The sequence below is a fragment of the Neoarius graeffei genome, chromosome 11 (assembly GCF_027579695.1).
Source record: "Neoarius graeffei isolate fNeoGra1 chromosome 11, fNeoGra1.pri, whole genome shotgun sequence".
Taxonomy (NCBI): Eukaryota; Metazoa; Chordata; class Actinopteri; order Siluriformes; family Ariidae; genus Neoarius; species Neoarius graeffei.
The window spans coordinates 68,635,433-68,654,002 of record NC_083579.1 but is presented as its reverse complement, the minus strand read 5'-3'; the positions used below and the strand labels follow the sequence as shown (position 1 = coordinate 68,654,002).

The following is an 18,570-nucleotide window of genomic DNA, read 5'->3' as shown; positions in this document are numbered from 1 at the left end:
ATTCTAGTTGCTCAACTGTCTTAGGTCTTTTTTGTCGTATCTTCTGTTTTATGATGCGCCAAATGTTTTCTATGGGTGAAAGATCTGGACTGCAGGCTGCCCAGTTCAGTACCCGGACCCTTCTTCTACCAGCCATGATGCTGTAATTGATGCAGTATGTGGTTTGGCATTGTCATGTTGGAAAATGCAAGGTCTTCCCTGAAAGAGACGTCGTCTGGATGGGAGCATATGTTGCTCTAGAACCTGGATATACCTTTCAGCATTGATGGTGTCTTTCCAGATGTGTAAGCTGCCCATGCCACACGCACTAATGCAACCCCATACCATCAGAGATGCAGGCTTCTGAACTGACCGCTGACGACAACTTGGGTCGTCCTTCTCCTCTTTAGTCCGAATGACACGGCGTCCCCGATTTCCATAAAGAACTTCAAATTTTGATTCGTCTGACCACAGAACAGTTTTCCACTTTGCCACAGTCCATTTTAAATGAGCCTTGGCCCAGAGAAGACGTCTGCGCTTCTGGATCATGTTTAGATTCGGCTTCTTCTTTGAACTATAGAGTTTTAGCTGGCAACGGCGGATGGCACGGTGAATTGTGTTCACAGATAATGTTCTCTGGAAATATTCCTGAGCCCATTTTGTGATTTCCAATACAGAAGCATGCCTGTATGTGATGCAGTGCCGTCTAAGGGCCCGAAGATCACGGGCACCCAGTATGGTTTTCTGGCCTTGACCCTTACGCACAGAGATTCTTCCAGATTCTCTGAATCTTTTGATGATATTATGCACTGTAGATGATGATATGTTCAAACTCTTTGCAATTTTACACTGTCGAACTCCTTTCTGATATTGCTCCACTATTTGTCGGTGCAGAATTAGGGGGATTGGTGATCCTCTTCCCATCTTTACTTCTGAGAGCCGCTGCCACTCCAAGATGCTCTTTTTATACCCAGTCATGTTAATGACCTATTGCCAATTGACCTAATGAGTTGCAATTTGGTCCTCCAGCTGTTCCTTTTTTGTACCTTTAACTTTTCCAGCCTCTTATTGCCCCTGTCCCAACTTTTTTGAGATGTGTTGCTGTCATGAAATTTCAAATGAGACAATATTTGGCATGAAATTTCAAAATGTCTCACTTTCGACATTTGATATGTTGTCTATGTTCTATTGCGAATACAATATCAGTTTTTGAGATTTGTAAATTATTGCATTGTTTTTATTCACAATTTGTCCCAACTTTTTTGGAATCGGGGTTGTACTTTTATTACAAAAGAACTTTGCAGATCACAGACACAAACACTTATTTTGGTCTGGGGGTTTTTGTGTGATCAAGCAAATTGAGAATTATTTTAAATCTCGGATGTTGGATCATATATTTTTGGAAAGCTCGTTTCCTTGAACCTAAAAGTTATGTAGTCTATGGATAGACACTTCATTAGATCCATATAATTTGACACAGTGGTTCAGAAGTCAAAGCCAAACTTCATACACTGAACAAATAAGCAAATATTTTGTATAATTACTGCAGTGATTAATATGTTTCAGCTGGCAACAATTATTTTACCCCTAACTGATGCAGTGAGTAGCTTCTCATTTCTTAGGGTGTTTTCACACCTGGTCCCCTTTAAAGGAACCAGACTCAGTCCTCTTTAAGTGGATCAAAAAGTGGACCAACAGAAAAAGAACTCCGTTATTTTTGTGTTCACACTGTGAATTTATTACAAAGAGGACTGGGTTCTCTTTCTGGTCCAGTTAAGCTTTGATGGGGCCTCAGTCCTCTTTCTGTTCACACCAGGTCCTCTGGAGCCCTCAGACCCCCAGTGCACGGAATTCTGGGTAATTTTCTCTTGAATCAAAATGTCTGCTGCCATGCTTGCCCTGCTGTATTCTTTGAGCAAAATAGTGCAGATTAAGGAAAATAAATTTATTCCAGCGGCTGTGGTAAGTTCCAAAAGGAAGTTGAGTTTCCCTGCTACAGTCACGTGACCAACTACAGCAAACGAAGAAGGTTAAACTACAGTGAAAAAGGCGAAGTGAACCCGGTGCGCTTTTTGTTCACAATGCGCAGATTAGGTGAACCGTACCGTTGATTTTTAGCGAACCATACTGAGACCACCTCCTGAGGTGGTCTCAGTTCGGTTCGCTTTAAAGGGGTCTGGGTACGGTTGGAGTGTTCACATATGCGCAAAAAATGCTGAGTCATCGATCTGAGTTCGGTTAGATGGCTGAAAGGGACCAAGTGTGAAAACACCCTTAAACAACCATGTCGGAAGATGTGTCCTGTGGTCGTGGAAAAGACGTTCCAGAAGAGTCAAACTATTCGCCTAAAATAACTCAAAGACAACAACTAAGGAGTTTGCTAAAGTTACTGGAATTGGGTTACGAACTGTTCAATGCATTATTAAACCCTGGAAGGATAGTGGCGAACTGTCAACTTCGCTGAAGAAATGTGGTCGGAATAAAATCGTGAGAGACCATGATTGGAGATCACCTAAATGCTTGGTGAAGACGAATCATAAAAATTTGACAGTAGAACTCATGGCTATGTTTAATAGTGAAAGTAAGAGCATTTCCACACTCAATGTAACAAGAACACACAGGATTGGGACTAAACAGCTGTGTGGCCAAAAGAAAACCACTTGTTAGCAAGACTAATCCGAAGAAAAGGCTTCAGTTTGCGAGGGAGAATAAAGACCGGATGCTGGAGCAACGGAAAAACGTCATGTGGTCTGATAAGTCCAGATTTAACTTATTCCTGAGTGATGGGTGTGTCAGGGTAAGAAGGGAAACGCATGGCCACTGTACAAGCCTCTGGAGGCAGTGTGATGATCTGGAGTTACTTCAGTTGGTCAGGTCGAGGCTCAGCAACATTATGGGGCAATAAAATAAAAACTGACGACCTGAATGACCAGGTTATCACCACATCTATAGATTTTTTTTCTTTCCTGAAGGCACGGGCATAAAATTAGAGCTCAGACTGTGAAAGAGTGGTTCAGGAAGTACGAGGAATCATTTTTCACAGATGAACTGGCCACCACAGAGTCCTGACCTTAAAGCTAGATGGCCTTTCAATTTCATAAAATCAGTGAAATTTAGTTCCTGCTGAAATTTGGTCACTGTGATGTATGTTTATTACTGCAATATCTCAAAAAAAAAAAAAACAGGCCATTCTGTGGTTGGGAAGTTATTTTATTTGAGGGGATTAAAGCAAATAATGTGCATGCAATCACTCGCTTCGTGCAGTCAAGCAGACAGTTTACCACCTTCTTCTTCTTTTGGGTTTTAAGGCAGCTGGCGTCCACAGTGTTGCATTACTGCCATCTACAGGTTTACCTTTGACCGCGCACTGACAGTTCCATCATTCTGTCACTAAACGAACAGCTGATCACACCGAGGTGCTCGCTGAGCGCCGATATTTATTAGTTTCGTCCTGGGTTTCTTTTCCTTCACATATAACGTCTTTTCTTCTTCTCGCTTTCCGTTACTGTAGTCAATCTTTCACGTTTCATTCGCGTCCTCAATTTTCCTCTCCTGTTTCAAATTTGTATCCTTGTGCAAACAGGGAAAGCCCACTACGTGATGCATGATGTAGTATCTTGAACTGGGTCATGGTGAAGCAGGAAAAAAATAGCAGAGAATTTAAAGTGCATATTCTGGACCAATTTCGTCTTTTTTTATATGAAAGTATGTCCCTTTACACACTCATCCAGAAGGGTAATTTTGCACAAGGCCATCTGTCTACAGCAGAAAAAAAATAAAATAACAAAACGCGTCTGGAAAAATCCCAAGGGAGTCTGGAGCCAGATTCGTGACGTGACCTGCGGAAGCGCCGGCAGGCTGCGAGAGCTTTACACGGTTTCAGTGCACAGCCTGTGTAGACCAAGTTTAGCAGCGAGCGATTTTGCATTGAAATATGGAATTGTCACCGGAGCGCAATGTTACTTCACCTTTGGATGAAGAATATAACGAGATGTCAGAACTGGGGCTTCATGTGTTTGGATTTGATGATGATTCTAGTAGTGAAGACGACGGAGACAACACCGGGGATGTAAATAATACGGTCGTTTTCTCATAAACAAACCAGCGCTGACGTAGGATTCAGAAGGAGGCGTCCCGCACGTGACGTCATGAAAATCGATGTTTGCCGGGAAATCCAAATGCCAAGTTTTTTCAGAGGTGGATGAATTCGCCTCAAATGGCTTGATTTCAACTGAATTTTTCTGGTATTGCGCAAGGGAAAAAAACTGCACAAAATGCAGAATGCTACAGATATTTGACCAAAGTTTAATCTAAAATAGGAGAATTGCATTGATCTTGCTCCTGAATTTACCCGTGATATGCACTTGAAAGGCCTCTGCATGCTCTTGCGACAAGGCTTTCACAGATAGCTTTTCGCAGACAGTTGTAATTTATCGTTGAGCGGGGAGTAATAGGCGTGCGCGATGTTATTCACCGCCACAACGCAAGGGGGCGCGAAGTCGCTAGGAGTAGTTGGTGGGTGTGGTTAGTGGAGTGTTTATCCTCCGGTTACTTATAATGACTAGAACTTTTTTTTTTTTTTAATAATGACTAGAACTGGAGTTGTATAGATGTACATACTTCCTCGATCAACCGCTCTTCGTGCTGCTCCATCTTCGCTCATGTTTTTAAAAATGGCGGTCGTGAAAACAAACCAAACCGGGAAAGTAGGGAAGTGCGTGTACAGCAGATGTAGAGTGGACCAATCAGAGCCCTCTTGTCTGCGACGCTGTCTGCGAGGCTTCTGCGGTGGTCACAATTTTTGGGAGGTGCGCGCAGAGCGTCTGCGAAGGTGGGGGGGCTATGCAGACACTGTCTGCGACGCTATCTGCGAGGACTGGGTTGTCAGCATAAATTCATTAATTGTTCTATTTTTAAAAAAAACTAATAAAATTGTAAGTCAGTGATTCGAATTGAGGAGCTTTCAGTCCACTAAACAAAAATAATTGGGTGTCAGGGAACAGGGTTTTTTCTAGAAAAATTTAGTATGAGGGCGCTCACCATGGCGAGGGAGCGAAGCAGGGGATGGGGGGGGGGGGGGAGATGGTGCCGGTTGTCCCCCCCCGCCGTGCAAAGCCTTTGAAAAATGCTCCAATGGGACATTCTGAGGCTATCTGAGAGGGAAATTGTAACAAATTGTCTGTCAACATTGAAAAAGAAAGAAGTAATCTTCTTCTGCCTCGGACAGTCTTTGGCTTTCTTCCGCTTCGTGCCGCGGGATGACATCTTTAAATGCCCAAGTGTCAACAAAAACAACTCGCGAACTACTCCTGTCAAAAGCTCCCGCGCCGGTGGGTGAAAGGTCATTCAGTCTCGAGAAATCTCGCTCTACAAGTCAGCTGACCTTGTATGTAACCCATGTCAAATCTCGCGAGAGCAGCCGCGACAAGTAAACAACTAAACAACATGGAGCCTCAGTCTGGAAAACGCCAATTCGGATTGTTTTTGCACCGTCTGGCGGTGTATCTACTATGATTGGAATATTTTTGGAGCAATTATAACGTATTTGATGATCAGACACATTGTCACGTAGTGTTGCTGGGATGTTTTCACGGAGTCGGTAAGGGGGCGCACGCCGAGAGTAAGAGGGCGCAGCGCCCCTGTTCCCCCGTTTAGACGAAAGCCTGGGGAAAATTCTTTTTCTGACCTACACTTGAAAAATCTGAAAGGCAGGATAACTTTAATCCCATTGAAAATCTTTGGGATGTGCTGGAGAAGACTTTACGCAGTGTTTCATCTCTCTCATAGTGCAACTATGGATGGAAATAAGTGTTGTGATGTTGCATAGAGTTGTTGAAACAATGCCATGGTGAACGCGCACTGTAATTAAAGCTAAAGACGGTCCAGTGAAATATTACAGTTGGGGAAAGGGGGTATTCGGCCTCACTACGTTGAAAAAAAAATGGTATTTATCAACAGGATGTCAGACAGTCCTGCAGATTACTCAGGAACCAGGGTGAATGTGAGATAACGCAACCCAATAAAATAAAATAGAAACTGAAAGTTGGACTCTTCTGCTGGACTGCCTCACCCCGTAGGGAATAAACTCTACTGTAAAAAAGTGAACTTGTTGGAAAACTCTTGAACTTTTATCATTGGATTTGATGCCAGTTAATTTGTGCTTGCTTGGTCTATTACACTTAATAAAATCGCATTATTTATACCATTTTTCAAGAGGAAAAAAAGTGGCCTTCTACTCTTATATAAATATTCACTTGTCATGCATGTGAAGTGTTTTTAAAAGGTGTTTTAAAAGTCCAAGAAAAAAAAATTATTTGTACTTGCTAGACTATTTATGTATTGTGTAAACAAATTATTGTATTAGTGGCATGCAAAAGTTTGGGCACCCTTGCTGAAAATGTCTGTTACTGTGAATAGTTCAGTGAGCAGAAGATGAACTGATCACCAAAAGGCATAAAGGTAAAGACGACATTTCTTTTCAGCGTTTTCTGCAAGATTTGCGTATTATTTTTGTTTTCTACAATTGGAGTGTGAAAAAAAGAAAAGGAACACCATGCGAAAGTTTGGGCACCCCAATACATTTGAGTTCTCGGGTAACTTTTACCAAGGTTCCAGACCTTAATTAGCTTATTGAGCTGTGGCTTGTTCAAATTCTTCGTTAGGAAAGGTCAGATGATGCAGATTTCAAAGCTGTATAAATTCTATGACTCCTCAAACTTGTCCCTAAAATCAACAGCCATGGGCTCCTCTAAGCAACTCCCTCGCATTCTGAATAATAAAATAATTGATGCTCACAAAGCAGGAGAAGGCTACAAGAACGTAGCAAAGTGTTTTCAGGTAGCTGTTTCCTCAGATTGTAATGTTATTAAGAAATGGCAGTTAACAGAAACAGTGGAGATCAAGGTGAGGTCTGGAAGAACTGCTCGTTGGATTGCTAGAAAGGCAAATAAAAACCCCTGTTTGACTGCAAAAGACCTTCAGAAAGATTTAGCAGACCCTGGAGCGGTGGTGCACTGTTCTACTATGCAGCGACCCTAAACAAATATGACCAGGGCGACACGGTGGTGTAGCGGTTAGCACAGTCGCCTCACAGCAAGAAGGTTCTGGGTTCGAATCCAGCAGCCGGCGAGGGCCTTTCTGTGTGGCGTTTGCATGTTCTCACTGTGTCTGCGTGGGTTTCCCCCACAGTCCAAAGTTAGGTTAACCTGGGGCGGCCTTGGGCCGAAGTGCCCTTGTGCAAGATACCTGACCCCTGACTGCTCCCCGGGCGCTGTAGTGCGGCTGCCCACTGCTCTGAGTGTGTGCGCACGTGTGTGTTCACTGCTTCAGACGGGTTAAATGCAGAGGATGAATCTCACTGTGCTTGAAATGTGCATGTGACGAATAAAGGTTTCTTCTTCATGGAAGAGTCACCAGAAGAAAACCTTTCCTGCGTCCTAGCTACAAAATTCAGCGTCTGAAGTTTGCAAATGAACATCTAAATAAACCTGATGCATTCTGGAAACAAGTCCTGTGGACTGATGAAATCAAAATAGAACTTTTTGGCCACAAAGAACACCTGTCCAACTCTGAAGCATGGGTGTGGATCGATCATGCTTTGGGGTTGTGTTGCAGCCAGTGGCACAGGGCACATTTCATCGGTCGAGGGAAGCATGGATTCGAATAAATACCAGCAAACTCTGGAAGCAAACATCACACCATCTGTAAAAAAGTTGAAGTTAAAAAGAGGACGGGTCCTACAATAAGACGATGATCCAAAACACACCTCAAAATCTACAATGGAATACCTCGAGGCACAAGCTGAAGGTTTTGCCCGGGCCCTCACAGTCCCCTGACCTAAACATCATTGAAAATCTGTTTAAAAAAGAGCAGTGCATGCAAGACGGCCCAAGAAACTTGTAGAACTGGAAGCCTTTTGCAAGGACGAATGTGTGAAAATCCCCCAGGTAAGAACTGAAAGATTATTATCTGGCGACAAAAAGTGTTTACAAGCTGTGATACTTGCCAAAGAGGGTGTTACTAGGTACTGACCATGCAGGGTGCCCAAACTTTTGCTTCGGACCCTTTTCCATTTTGAAAACGTAAAAGATGAAAAAAGTTTTTGCTTAAAATATAAATGGAATGAGTCATCTTTAACTTTATGCCTTTTGGAGATCATTTCATCTTCAACTTGCTTAACTGTTCACAGTAAGAGCAGTTTTGACCAGGGGTGCCCAAACTTTTGCATACCACTGTGTGTACTTTCAACAGGTTAAATTTAATTCAGATCTTTATTTTTCATCGCATTGTTGACTTTAAAAACACCCATGTTTATTAAAAACAACCACAGGCAGCTGCAGAAAGAATAATAAAAGCAATTTATCTCCATTTTCTGAGTAAAAACACCACAACCAGGACGAATCACAAATACTCCCTCTATTGGCCATGTAGTGCTATAACGAGTGTGTACAAGTCATTATTTCATACACTATCAAGTGCACTCGTACAGGAAATAGGACGCCGTTTGGAACACAACCCTAGTGTTTGGCCATGTAGCTAGCTTTTATTAGCTCATCGCTTGTTTTCTTGTCAAACAAAAGCGTGTGAAAAGACACCAGTAAAGCTGATATTTTTACACGTGGTTATTTAATTCCGTACGAATTTAATAACTGATATTGCGTGAGAGTAAATGTAATGAGAAGAATGTAAAGTAAAGCAAAGCAAAGCAGTTAGCAGTGTTGCTAAGCTCATAAAAGTTAGCTAGCTGAGAGAGGAGTGTGAGACTGGAACATGTACACACGTAAAGCTTACCTGAGAGCCTAATGAAGAGTTGGGTTAGAGGATACAGCCCATAATAAATAAGGCTCCCAATCATCGCTTAACTATCAGCGTTATAAGCATTTCAAGAACAAAAACACATCTTTATTTATCTCGCTCACTGTTCAGCATGTGTGTGTCATGAGAATGCGAATAAAAGTGTCTCACAGCAGTCCCACACCACTGTCTGTCTGTCTCTCCAAACAGGCCATTAGACAGGCAGCTGGAAACAAAGCACGGAATTATGGGTAACAGCCTGGACACCATTAAAGGCGTAGTGAACTCGGTGAAGTGTGCACTCTTCTTGGAACATCTGAGGAAATTGAATGCACGCTGCATCCAGATGTTCAGTGTTGTGCTGTGTATCACACCAGGCTCTGTAAACAGAGGTTCAACAACCAGGGGCGCCGCTAGGGGGGGAAGTTAGGACGATTCTAAGGGCCTGGCACTGACAGGGGGGCCTGTGAGGGATATTAATATTATTTTAATATTATTGCCTTGTGTAAGTTTTTGAAATAAAATATTTCATTTCATCTGTGAAAATATGCAAATTATACATGGTTATGATTTGCTATAACATTTTCCTTGAATTATTTATGATATTGTCATTTCACCCCTCCACCCTTTTTACTAATGGTACAGTCTGATTCTGGGGGCGGGACAGTGAAATGTGTAGCTCCGTGTGTGCGCAGAGCCGCTATTAGCGCAGCTAAGGCTGCTGGGCCATAGAAGGTTCACGCTGCACGTTCACGTGAAGAACCGGACCCTGGGCCATTAAACTTCATGCTTGGATGTTCACGTGTTGCGTCTGTTCTACTTTGACCGAGTAACCAACAATATGGACTCTTCGGATGACGACGATTGCCTCATTCTGCTTTTACTGAGACAGAGGAAGAGAAAAAGGAACAGAATTTGGAGCCGAGAACACTTCCTTCTGAGAGAAACCCGTGGTGAATTTCACCGAACATTCTATAATCTGCTTGACAATCCCGATGAAGAACTATTTTTCAATTATACCATTCAATTATATTTTTTCTGAAGTTTTCCCCTGAAAGCATAGCGTTATCTCCCTAGACCCGTTCTGATTGGCTGGCGCGGCGGTGACCGCATGCATTGACTGGAATTTCCATCTTCACGCCTAGAAAAAAGTGTGCATGTTCATTTCACGCTTCACGCGTGAAGTGTGCAGCGTGCAACATGAACGCCGTTCTATGGCCCAGAGCAAGTCATGCTACGTTTGTCCACTTTTCTTTACACGCGTGTAGCGTGCAGCGTGCAGCGTGAACCTTCTATGGCCCAGCAGCCTTAGAGCAGCTGCAGTTTTTCTATGTGCGCAACAGAAGTGTGCATTCTAGAAGTTGCTAAGCAGGAGCAGGTGTGATGAATTATGAAGTCCGGATATCACACTGTGTGTGAAAAAAAAAATCACCTTTTTTCATAGGTATCTTTATTGTGTAATTAAGTCTAGATGTTTTGCCATTGTTCATGTGTGGATTTGTTGATATTGTTAAGTATTTAACTTTAATATTTTGCACATTAGCTGTGGTCAGGTGGCACGGTGGTGTAGTGGTTAGCGCTGTCGCCTCACAGCAAGAAGGTCCTGGGTTCGAGCCCCGGGGCCGGCGAGGGCCTTTCTGTGCGGAGTTTGCATGTTCTCCCCGTGTCCGCGTGGGTTTCCTCCGGGTGCTCCGGTTTCCCCCACAGTCCAAAGACATGCAGGTTAGGTTAACTGGTGACTCTAAATTGACCGTAGGTGTGAATGGTTGTCTGTGTCTACGTGTCAGCCCTGTGATGACCTGGCGACTTGTCCAGGGTGTACCCCGCCTTTCGCCCGTAGTCAGCTGGGATAGGCTCCAGCTTGCCTGCGACCCTGTAGAACAGGGGTGTCAAACCTGATCCATAAAGGGCCTTGTGGCTGCAGGTTTTCATTCCAGCCATGCAGCAGCACACCTGACTTGGCTCATTCAATCAACTGAACTGTCTTCACACAGTCAAATACTTGCAGCCACACCCACCCTTGATTAAAGGGTGGGTGTGTCAGTTGATTGAATAAGCCAAATCAGGGTGCTGCTGCATGGCTGGAATGAAAACCTGCAGCCACATGGCCCTTTATGGATCAGGTTTGACACCCCTGCTGTAGAAGGATAAAGCGGCTAGAGATAATGAATGAATGATGAGAGATAGCTGTGGTCAGAGTCAGATATCATTGCTAGTGTTCATGTGTGGATTTATTGATACTGCTGCTAAGTATTTAACTTGAATATTTGAACATTTGCTGTGTTTTCTAATAAATGTGCGATGCCTAAAAGAAACCAAAAACACTTAGTGGATTTCTTGCAGTGCACTCTGTAATTGTATCAAAAAACTAGTGTAGTTATTCATCAAGGCATACATTTGATCACATACAATAAGTCAATAAATGGAGGAAACAAAGGAATACATTTTGTAATCCTGATTATTGATGATGTTTGCTGGAGGGCTCTGGCGTATCCATAATGCGCATACAGAATGTTATAAATCCATACTGATACAGTGATGCATGCAATTTCTCTCAACACAAACATTTGGATTGAATGAACTCCATAGGCTACTGAGTGGCCTAATAATAGTGGCTCATAAAAGAAAAAAAATTATATATATTCCATATATATATTCCATATATATCATGGAATTTTCATTTTAAGGCAACAGTCTATTCAGTCTAATTCTGACAGTTCTGCATTTAAAATGTTCATATACCAAATAATTGTATCAGCTAAACTTGCTAGGTAGCTGATCACATGCATAGTAAAGTAGAAGTGCCAGCCAAAAACAGACTTCAAATTCAGTTGCTTCAGCTTGAAAATTTTACCGGGGGGGCCCTAAATTGTAATCTTTCATAGGGCCCAAGATTTCTAGCGGCGCCCCTGTTAACAACAACATTCAGCAATTCAGATTAAGAAGGCGTGTCTACTTGCTGACCAATCATTCTGCCTGTTGATCGAGAAAACCCCGCCTCTTCGTTCATGTTCATGTTTTGATGAAAGCTAGCCCGCCTTTCGATTTCATAAAATCACTGGAATTTAGTTCCGTCTGAAATGTTGTCATTGTGACAGAGTTGGACAAAGTACCGAAGTTTATTACTTAAAGGTCCCATGGCATGAAATTTTCACTTTCTGAGGTTTTTTAATGTTAAAATGAGTTCCTCTGACCTTCTTAAGTCACCCCAGTGGCTAGAAATTTCATAATGTGTAAACCAAACTATGTCCAACATTTGAGAATGGCACGTCAAAACGGCGCGTTGATAAGCTCTTCCCTTTACTACGTCAGCAAGGGAGATGATCCCCACGCCCCCCCTCTGGATTCCCACCCACTGTATGGATTGCCCCGCCCAGTTGTAGTGAGGAGACCATAGAGGGAGGACACAACAACATGGCATCACCTAAGTGAGCGAAACATGGAAATTGCGCTGTACATGGATGTGACAACACAGAAAAGAGTCTGTTTTTACTGCCAACGGGAGAGCCCCTGAAGACGCAGTGGCTTAATTTTATTTACTTCAATAATACGCCGTCGAGTCTACCTAAGACGGTGTATGTTTGTCGGAAGCATTTTCCTGATGAATGTTTCCACAACTTGGGACAGTACAGGGCAGGTTTTGCACATCAACTGTCACTGAAGCCTGGGTCCGTACCAAAAATCCCTGCCGCATCAGCAACAAACACCGAACAAGTAAGTGTATAACTGTTAAGTCGTTTTGCCGTGTTTTAAAATCGGTGCGTTAGCCTAGCAATGGCTACATTAGCTGTGCAGCTAACCGCTTCCTGCAGTTAGCCAGGTACTCTGCGCTACAAAACTAAAGAGCATGCAGCATGCTCTGTTAAACTGAGTTTAGTCTGGAAATTGACTGTAACTTATGAGCTTATGTTTGACTGTTGCTCCGCAATGCATGTCTTCTGTTGGATAAGCGATATGATGCTGTAGTTGCTGCTTCTATCCTCTTTGGTTATGGAGTGCGTGTTCAAGCCTAGGGTATTATACGTTTGTAAACTACCACTCCGAACACTCTCACTCTCTGTTCTCTGTGTCATGTTGAGTTTACGAAAGGAGTCCGAGGGAGAACGGGGTTTTGTCTTAGCAGCGTGGCTACAGGCGCTGATAGCAGCGAGTATGTGTGTGCGCAGCTTGGTCAAGCCCCTCTCCCTCCCCCCATGGCCCGCCCCCACCCTCTACCCTTCCCCGCCTCCTGCTTCTCATTAGCAAAACGACGCACTGGGAAAAGCGCTGAAATGGGGCTTTCTCCCAGGAGGCTATATTTACGTGCCGAGGGTTCATTTCGAGAAAGGCTGCGGATATAACATCCGGAAGCCTCCATGAGCCCGTTTAAAGCATCAACAAACCACCATGCCATGGGACCTTTAAATCCCACCGCACACCTTCCCGATTCGCTTACGATTTTAGCAGAAGAAGAAGCCTTTATTTGTCACATGCACACTTCAAGCACAGTGAAATTCATCCTCTGGATTTAACCCATCTGAAGCAGTGAACGCACACGCGTACACACTACAGCACCCAGGGGTTCGGTACCGTGCTCAAAGGCACTTCAGCCCAACGCCACCCCACGTTAACCTAACCGCATGTCTTTGGATTGTAGGGGAAACTGGAGCACCCAGAGGAAACCCACGCGGACACGGGCAGAACATGCAAAGTCCGCACAGAAAGGTCCTCGCTGGCCGCTGGGTTCGAACCCAGAACCTTCTTAAATCGCTTGCGAATCATAAATGTGTGCGGGGCCACCTCGTAGCCGATTTCATCAGTTCTCGGCTGCTCGGTTCAGATCAAACTGGTCTTGATATTTTCAGACGTGATCTCCTCGTACACAACACAATCAGTAGTGTGTGCATTGTTACTACGATCTCATCAGTTACGATAATTTTAAACAGCCAATTGGAGTGCCAGGATTGATCACACGTGGACTGCAGACCGGGAAGCACAATTTGTGTCACTTTGGGAAGCGTCCACCTGTCTTTATGACATTAGTTCACCTGATTACAGCAAACGGGAAAAGAGGAACGATCGTGCCAGCTTTGAAAATGCCGTTGAATTTTAAGAACGATTGAACAAATTAGAATCAATTCTTATTATTGATTTGTCTAGTTGGGATTATCCCTTTTTGATTCGAATATTCAAAATTTAATACTTCTCTATGTATGTACAGTGGCATGCAAAAGTTTGGGCACCCTTACTGAAAATGTCTGTTACTGTGAATAGTTAAGTGAGCAGAAGATGAACTGATCGCCAAAAGGCATAAAGGTAAAGACGACACATTTCTTTTCAGTGTTTTCTGCAAGATTTGTGTATTATTTTTGTTTTGTACAATTGGAGAGTGAAAAAAGAAAAGGAACACCATGCGAAAGTTTGGGCACCCCAATACATTTGAGTTCTCAGGTAACTTTTACCAAGGTTCTAGACCTTAATTAGCTTATTGAGCTGTGGCTTGTTCAAATTCTTCATTAGGAAAGGTCAGATGATGCAGATTTCAAAGCTGTATAAATTCTCTGACTCCTCAAACTTGTCCCTAAAATCAACAGCCATGGGCTCCTCTAAGCAACTCCCTCGCATTCTGAATAATAAAATAATTGATGCTCACAATGCAGGAGAAGGCTACAAGAATGTAGCAAAGTGTTTTCAGGTAGCTGTTTCCTCAGATTGTAATTTATTAAGAAATGGCAGTTAACAGAAACAGTGGAGATCAAGGTGAGGTCTGGAAGATGAAGAAAACTTTCTGAAAGAACTGCTTGTTAGATTGCTGGAAAGGCAAATAAAAACCCCTGTTGGACTACAAAAGACTTTTAGAAAGATTTAGCAGACCCTGGAGTGGTGGTGCACTGTTCTACTATGCAGCAACACCTGAACAAATATGACCCTCATGGAAGAGTCATCAGAAGAAAACCTTTCCTATGTCCTAGCCACAAAATTCAGCGTCTGAAGTTTGCAAATGAACATCTAAATAAGCCTGATGCATTTTGGAAACAAGTCCTGTGGACTGATGAAATCAAAATAGAACTTTTTGGTCACAATGTGCAAAGGTATGTTTGGAGAAAAAAGGGTGTCAAATTCCAGGAAAAGAACACCTCTCCAACTCTGAAGCATGGGTGTGGATCAATCATGCTTTGGGGTTGTGTTGCAGCCAGTGCCACAGGGCACATTTCATTGGTTGAGGGAAGCATGGATTCAAATAAATACCAGCAAATTCTGGAAGCAAACATCATACCATCTGTAAAAAAGTTGAAGTTAAAAAGAGGATGGGTCCTACAATAAGATGATGATCCAAAACACACCTCAAAATCTACAATGGAATACCTCAAGAGGCACAAGCTGAAGGTTTTGCCCTGGCCCTCACAGTCTCCTGACCTAAACATCATTGAAAATCTGTGGATAGATCTCAAAAGAGCAGTGCATGCAAGACAGCCCAAGGAACTTGTAGAACTAGAAGCCTTTTGCAAGGACAAATGCACGAAAATCCCCCAGGTAAGAACTGAAAGATTATTAGCTGGCTACAAAAAGTGTTTACAAGCTGTGATACTTGCCAAAGGGGGTGTTACTAGGTACTAACCATGCAGGGTGTCCAAACTTTTGCTTTGGGCCCTTTTCCTTTTTTGTCATTTAGAAAATGTAAAAGATGAAAATTAAAACATTGTTTTTGCTTAAAATATTAAGGGAATGAGTCATCTTTAACTTTATGCCTTTTGGAGATCATTTCATCTTCAACTTGCTTAACTGTTCACAGTAACAGCAATTTTGACCATGGGTGCCCAAACTTTTGCATACCACTGTATATATTTTTTTTCTTTTGTATTATCACATGATATCTTGAACACGTGACCATCTATTCGGGCTGAACATGTACGATGTCTCGCAAATGTGTGCGGGGAATTTTGAACCGATCAAATCGGGCCCGTATACTCGTAACCGATCGCCCGACACACGAAGCCCCAATGAAATCGGGAAGGTGTGTGCTGGGCTTAAGTCAAAGTACAGATCCCACTGGTTAAATGTGACTCCAATACAAGTGAAAGTTGTCCAGTCAAATTTTTACTTCAGTTAAAGTACTGAAGTGCTTGCTTTTAAAAATACTTAAGTATTAAAAGTACATTTTCTGTCAACACACTGTTGTATTATTGCCACAACACTTCAAATACCGAATGCCTCTGAAGCAACTTACTGGATTTTCTCACGAGCTTGTAGAACCTGTAGAGCTGAAGCTCCACCTGACATTCTAACAAACTCTTTTCAAACCCGAAATCCTACTGGGTAGCTAACATTATCTAAGAAATCAAATTAAAAGTCTCAAATTTGATTTAATAAAAGGCAGCAGCAAAGAAGAAAGTATTCAACCTTGATTTAAAAGAACTGAAAGATGCAGGTACTTTGTATTGATTAATGTGGGAAATACGCTCAGTATAATATGAATTTATTATTTTGAAAACCCACCAGCCGACTGATCTGGCCCGTTTTAATCGTGCGACAGTAATGATGGAAATCAGAATCAGAAGCACTTTATTGCCAGGTATGTTACACACACGAGGAATTTGACTCCGATTCGACTTAACTTTCATAGTACAGACAGAAAGAAAGTATAGGAAAAACACACACACACACACACACACACACACACACACACACACACACACACACACACACACACACACAGAGTCTCACTGCAGTGAACTCCAGGGGGAGAATCGCGTTTCTACAGTGACGGCCTTGAAGGCAGTGCTGGCTGGGAGAGCCAAGATAAGATTGGAATTTGTTTAGACTTATGATGGGTAGACCTGTCCTTTTTCGCTTAACCCGCTTGTCCATTCTGGCCACCAAAATTATCCATTTCTCTTTGCAAAGCCATCAACTTCTCCATGATGTTATCAATGTTGTGACTCAAGTTCTGAACAGCCACAGTCTGAGTGCCGACAGCTCTGCCCACCGCCTCAATCATGTCGGGCAGCTTCGTGGGGCTTTGAACAGCTGCCACCGTTAACTGATTTCCTCGATACACCAGGGCAATGCCAAGTCCAATCAGCAAAAATCCTGTGATCATGGTTCCGAATAGGTAATATCCTCAATGTCCTCCACGGAAAGAATCGCCAAGCACACCACATGCCACTTCTCCCAGGCATCCATGGTGTATCCGGCTGCAACCGTTCCGGCAGGACAGGCAGGTTCCCCCGAACCCAGACTTCTCGTCAAGAAGATTGTGTCAATTGCGTGAAGTGACCAGTTGATCAAATCCATAATTTCGATTCGGAGAACAGTGCAGGAAGGGTCTCTCAGACAAGACGAGTCCGCAGAAGCAAAGCAGGAGAGAGGCTTGTCAGGAAGGGAGAGGCTGAGAAATGAGAGAGAAATACCAGCATGACGGACTCATGTCTGAAAGTGTTTTTTCATTTTACCAGCGAGCTCACTATACAGTCCTCTATATAGTAATTCCCTATATAGTGAATAGGGAGTAGTGAACAAGTGAGCGATTTTGGACACAGGGAATGATTTAGATCTGTAGGACCAGTCAAAAGTTTGGACACATCTACTCATTCATAGGTTTTACTGTATTTGATTATTTCCTACATATATGAAATTAGGTCGTAAACAAAAAAGTGTTAAAACAAATTATGTTTCACATTTTAGATTCTTCAAAGTAGTCACCATTTACTTTGACGAGACCTTGCACACTATCGGCATTATCTTCACCAGCTTCATGATGTAGTCACCTGGCATGCTTTTCAATTAACAGGTGCCTCGTCAAAAGTTAATTAGTGCAATTTCTTGCCTTTTTAATGTGTTTGAGATCAAACAGTAAATCATAAAAATGCAGTCAATCAGGCCCTTGACTGTGTGTAGTCGTTGGGGGACATGAGAGATGCTGCCACAGACATCATTCTCTACTCTGGCCGGTTATTTGCATCTGAGAGAAGACTATGCAAGTCACAACCTGTCCAAGCCTTAAAGTCTTTGCTCCAGTTCTTACATGGCCTGCTATGTTGCCTTCCTCCTTCAACAGTGCCCAAGAGTATCGTTTTCGACAGGGTGTTGTGCCTGGTGACATGTCCAAACCACTGGAGTTTCCACCTTTTTACTATTGCCAGCAATGGTTCCTGGGGTCCTGCTAAGGCAGTGACTTGTTGCCTGACATATTCATTTGTCCTGTGTTCCGTGCAGGACCTGGAAAGGAGCATACGGTAACGCTTCATTTCAAATGCTTGGATGCGCTTTTCTGCTTCAGCTGTCAGAGTCCAGCTCTCACACCCATAAAGGAAGATGGACAAGATGAGAGACTTGAAGAGCTGTAGTTTAGTGGCGAAGCTGACCTCTCTGCTTTTCCATGTTTTGCTGAGGTCTGCCATGGCTGACGTTGCAGCTGAAATCCTGGTTTTAATCTCAGTTATGCATCTGCCATCTTTGGTGAGGGTGGATCCCAGATACTTGAAGGCATCCACTTCTTCTAGTTGCTGGCCATTCATGGTGATGTGAGCTCTGGTGTTGTTGATACTGTTCACCATTACTTTGCTCTTCTCTGTGCTCACCTCCATGCCATAAACTCCTGCTCTCTCTGTCAGTTTGTCTGTCAATGTCTGGAGCTCACGGTTGCTGCCCCTTATAAGATCAACGTCATCTACAAAGCATAGATTGCATAGTGGGCGCCCACCAATTGAGATGGATGGTTGGTGTTCCTCAAGTGTCTCTCTTATAATATTCTCTAGGTAGAGACTGAAGAGCACTGGGGACAGCGGGCATCCTTGTCTGACACCTACTGTGGTCCTG

The 18,570-nt window shown here is 43.1% G+C and overlaps 1 protein-coding gene across 5 annotated transcripts in view; it reads right to left on the bottom strand.

The window, feature by feature from the left end:
* angel1 (angel homolog 1 (Drosophila)) overlaps positions 1 to 9,039 on the bottom strand; it is a 34,808-nt gene extending 25,769 nt beyond the window's left edge. For 2 of the 5 annotated variants that reach the window (XM_060934655.1, XM_060934657.1), the window contains exon 1: positions 8,770 to 9,035. In XM_060934655.1, the coding sequence (XP_060790638.1) occupies positions 8,770 to 8,833 (64 nt within the window). In that variant the 5' untranslated portion in view covers positions 8,834 to 9,035. Of the gene's footprint in view, positions 1 to 8,769 lie in introns of all 5 variants that reach the window. The other 3 variants (XM_060934658.1, XM_060934656.1, XM_060934659.1) reach the window with 3 other exon arrangements.
* Positions 9,040 to 18,570: the final 9,531 nt, after the last annotated feature.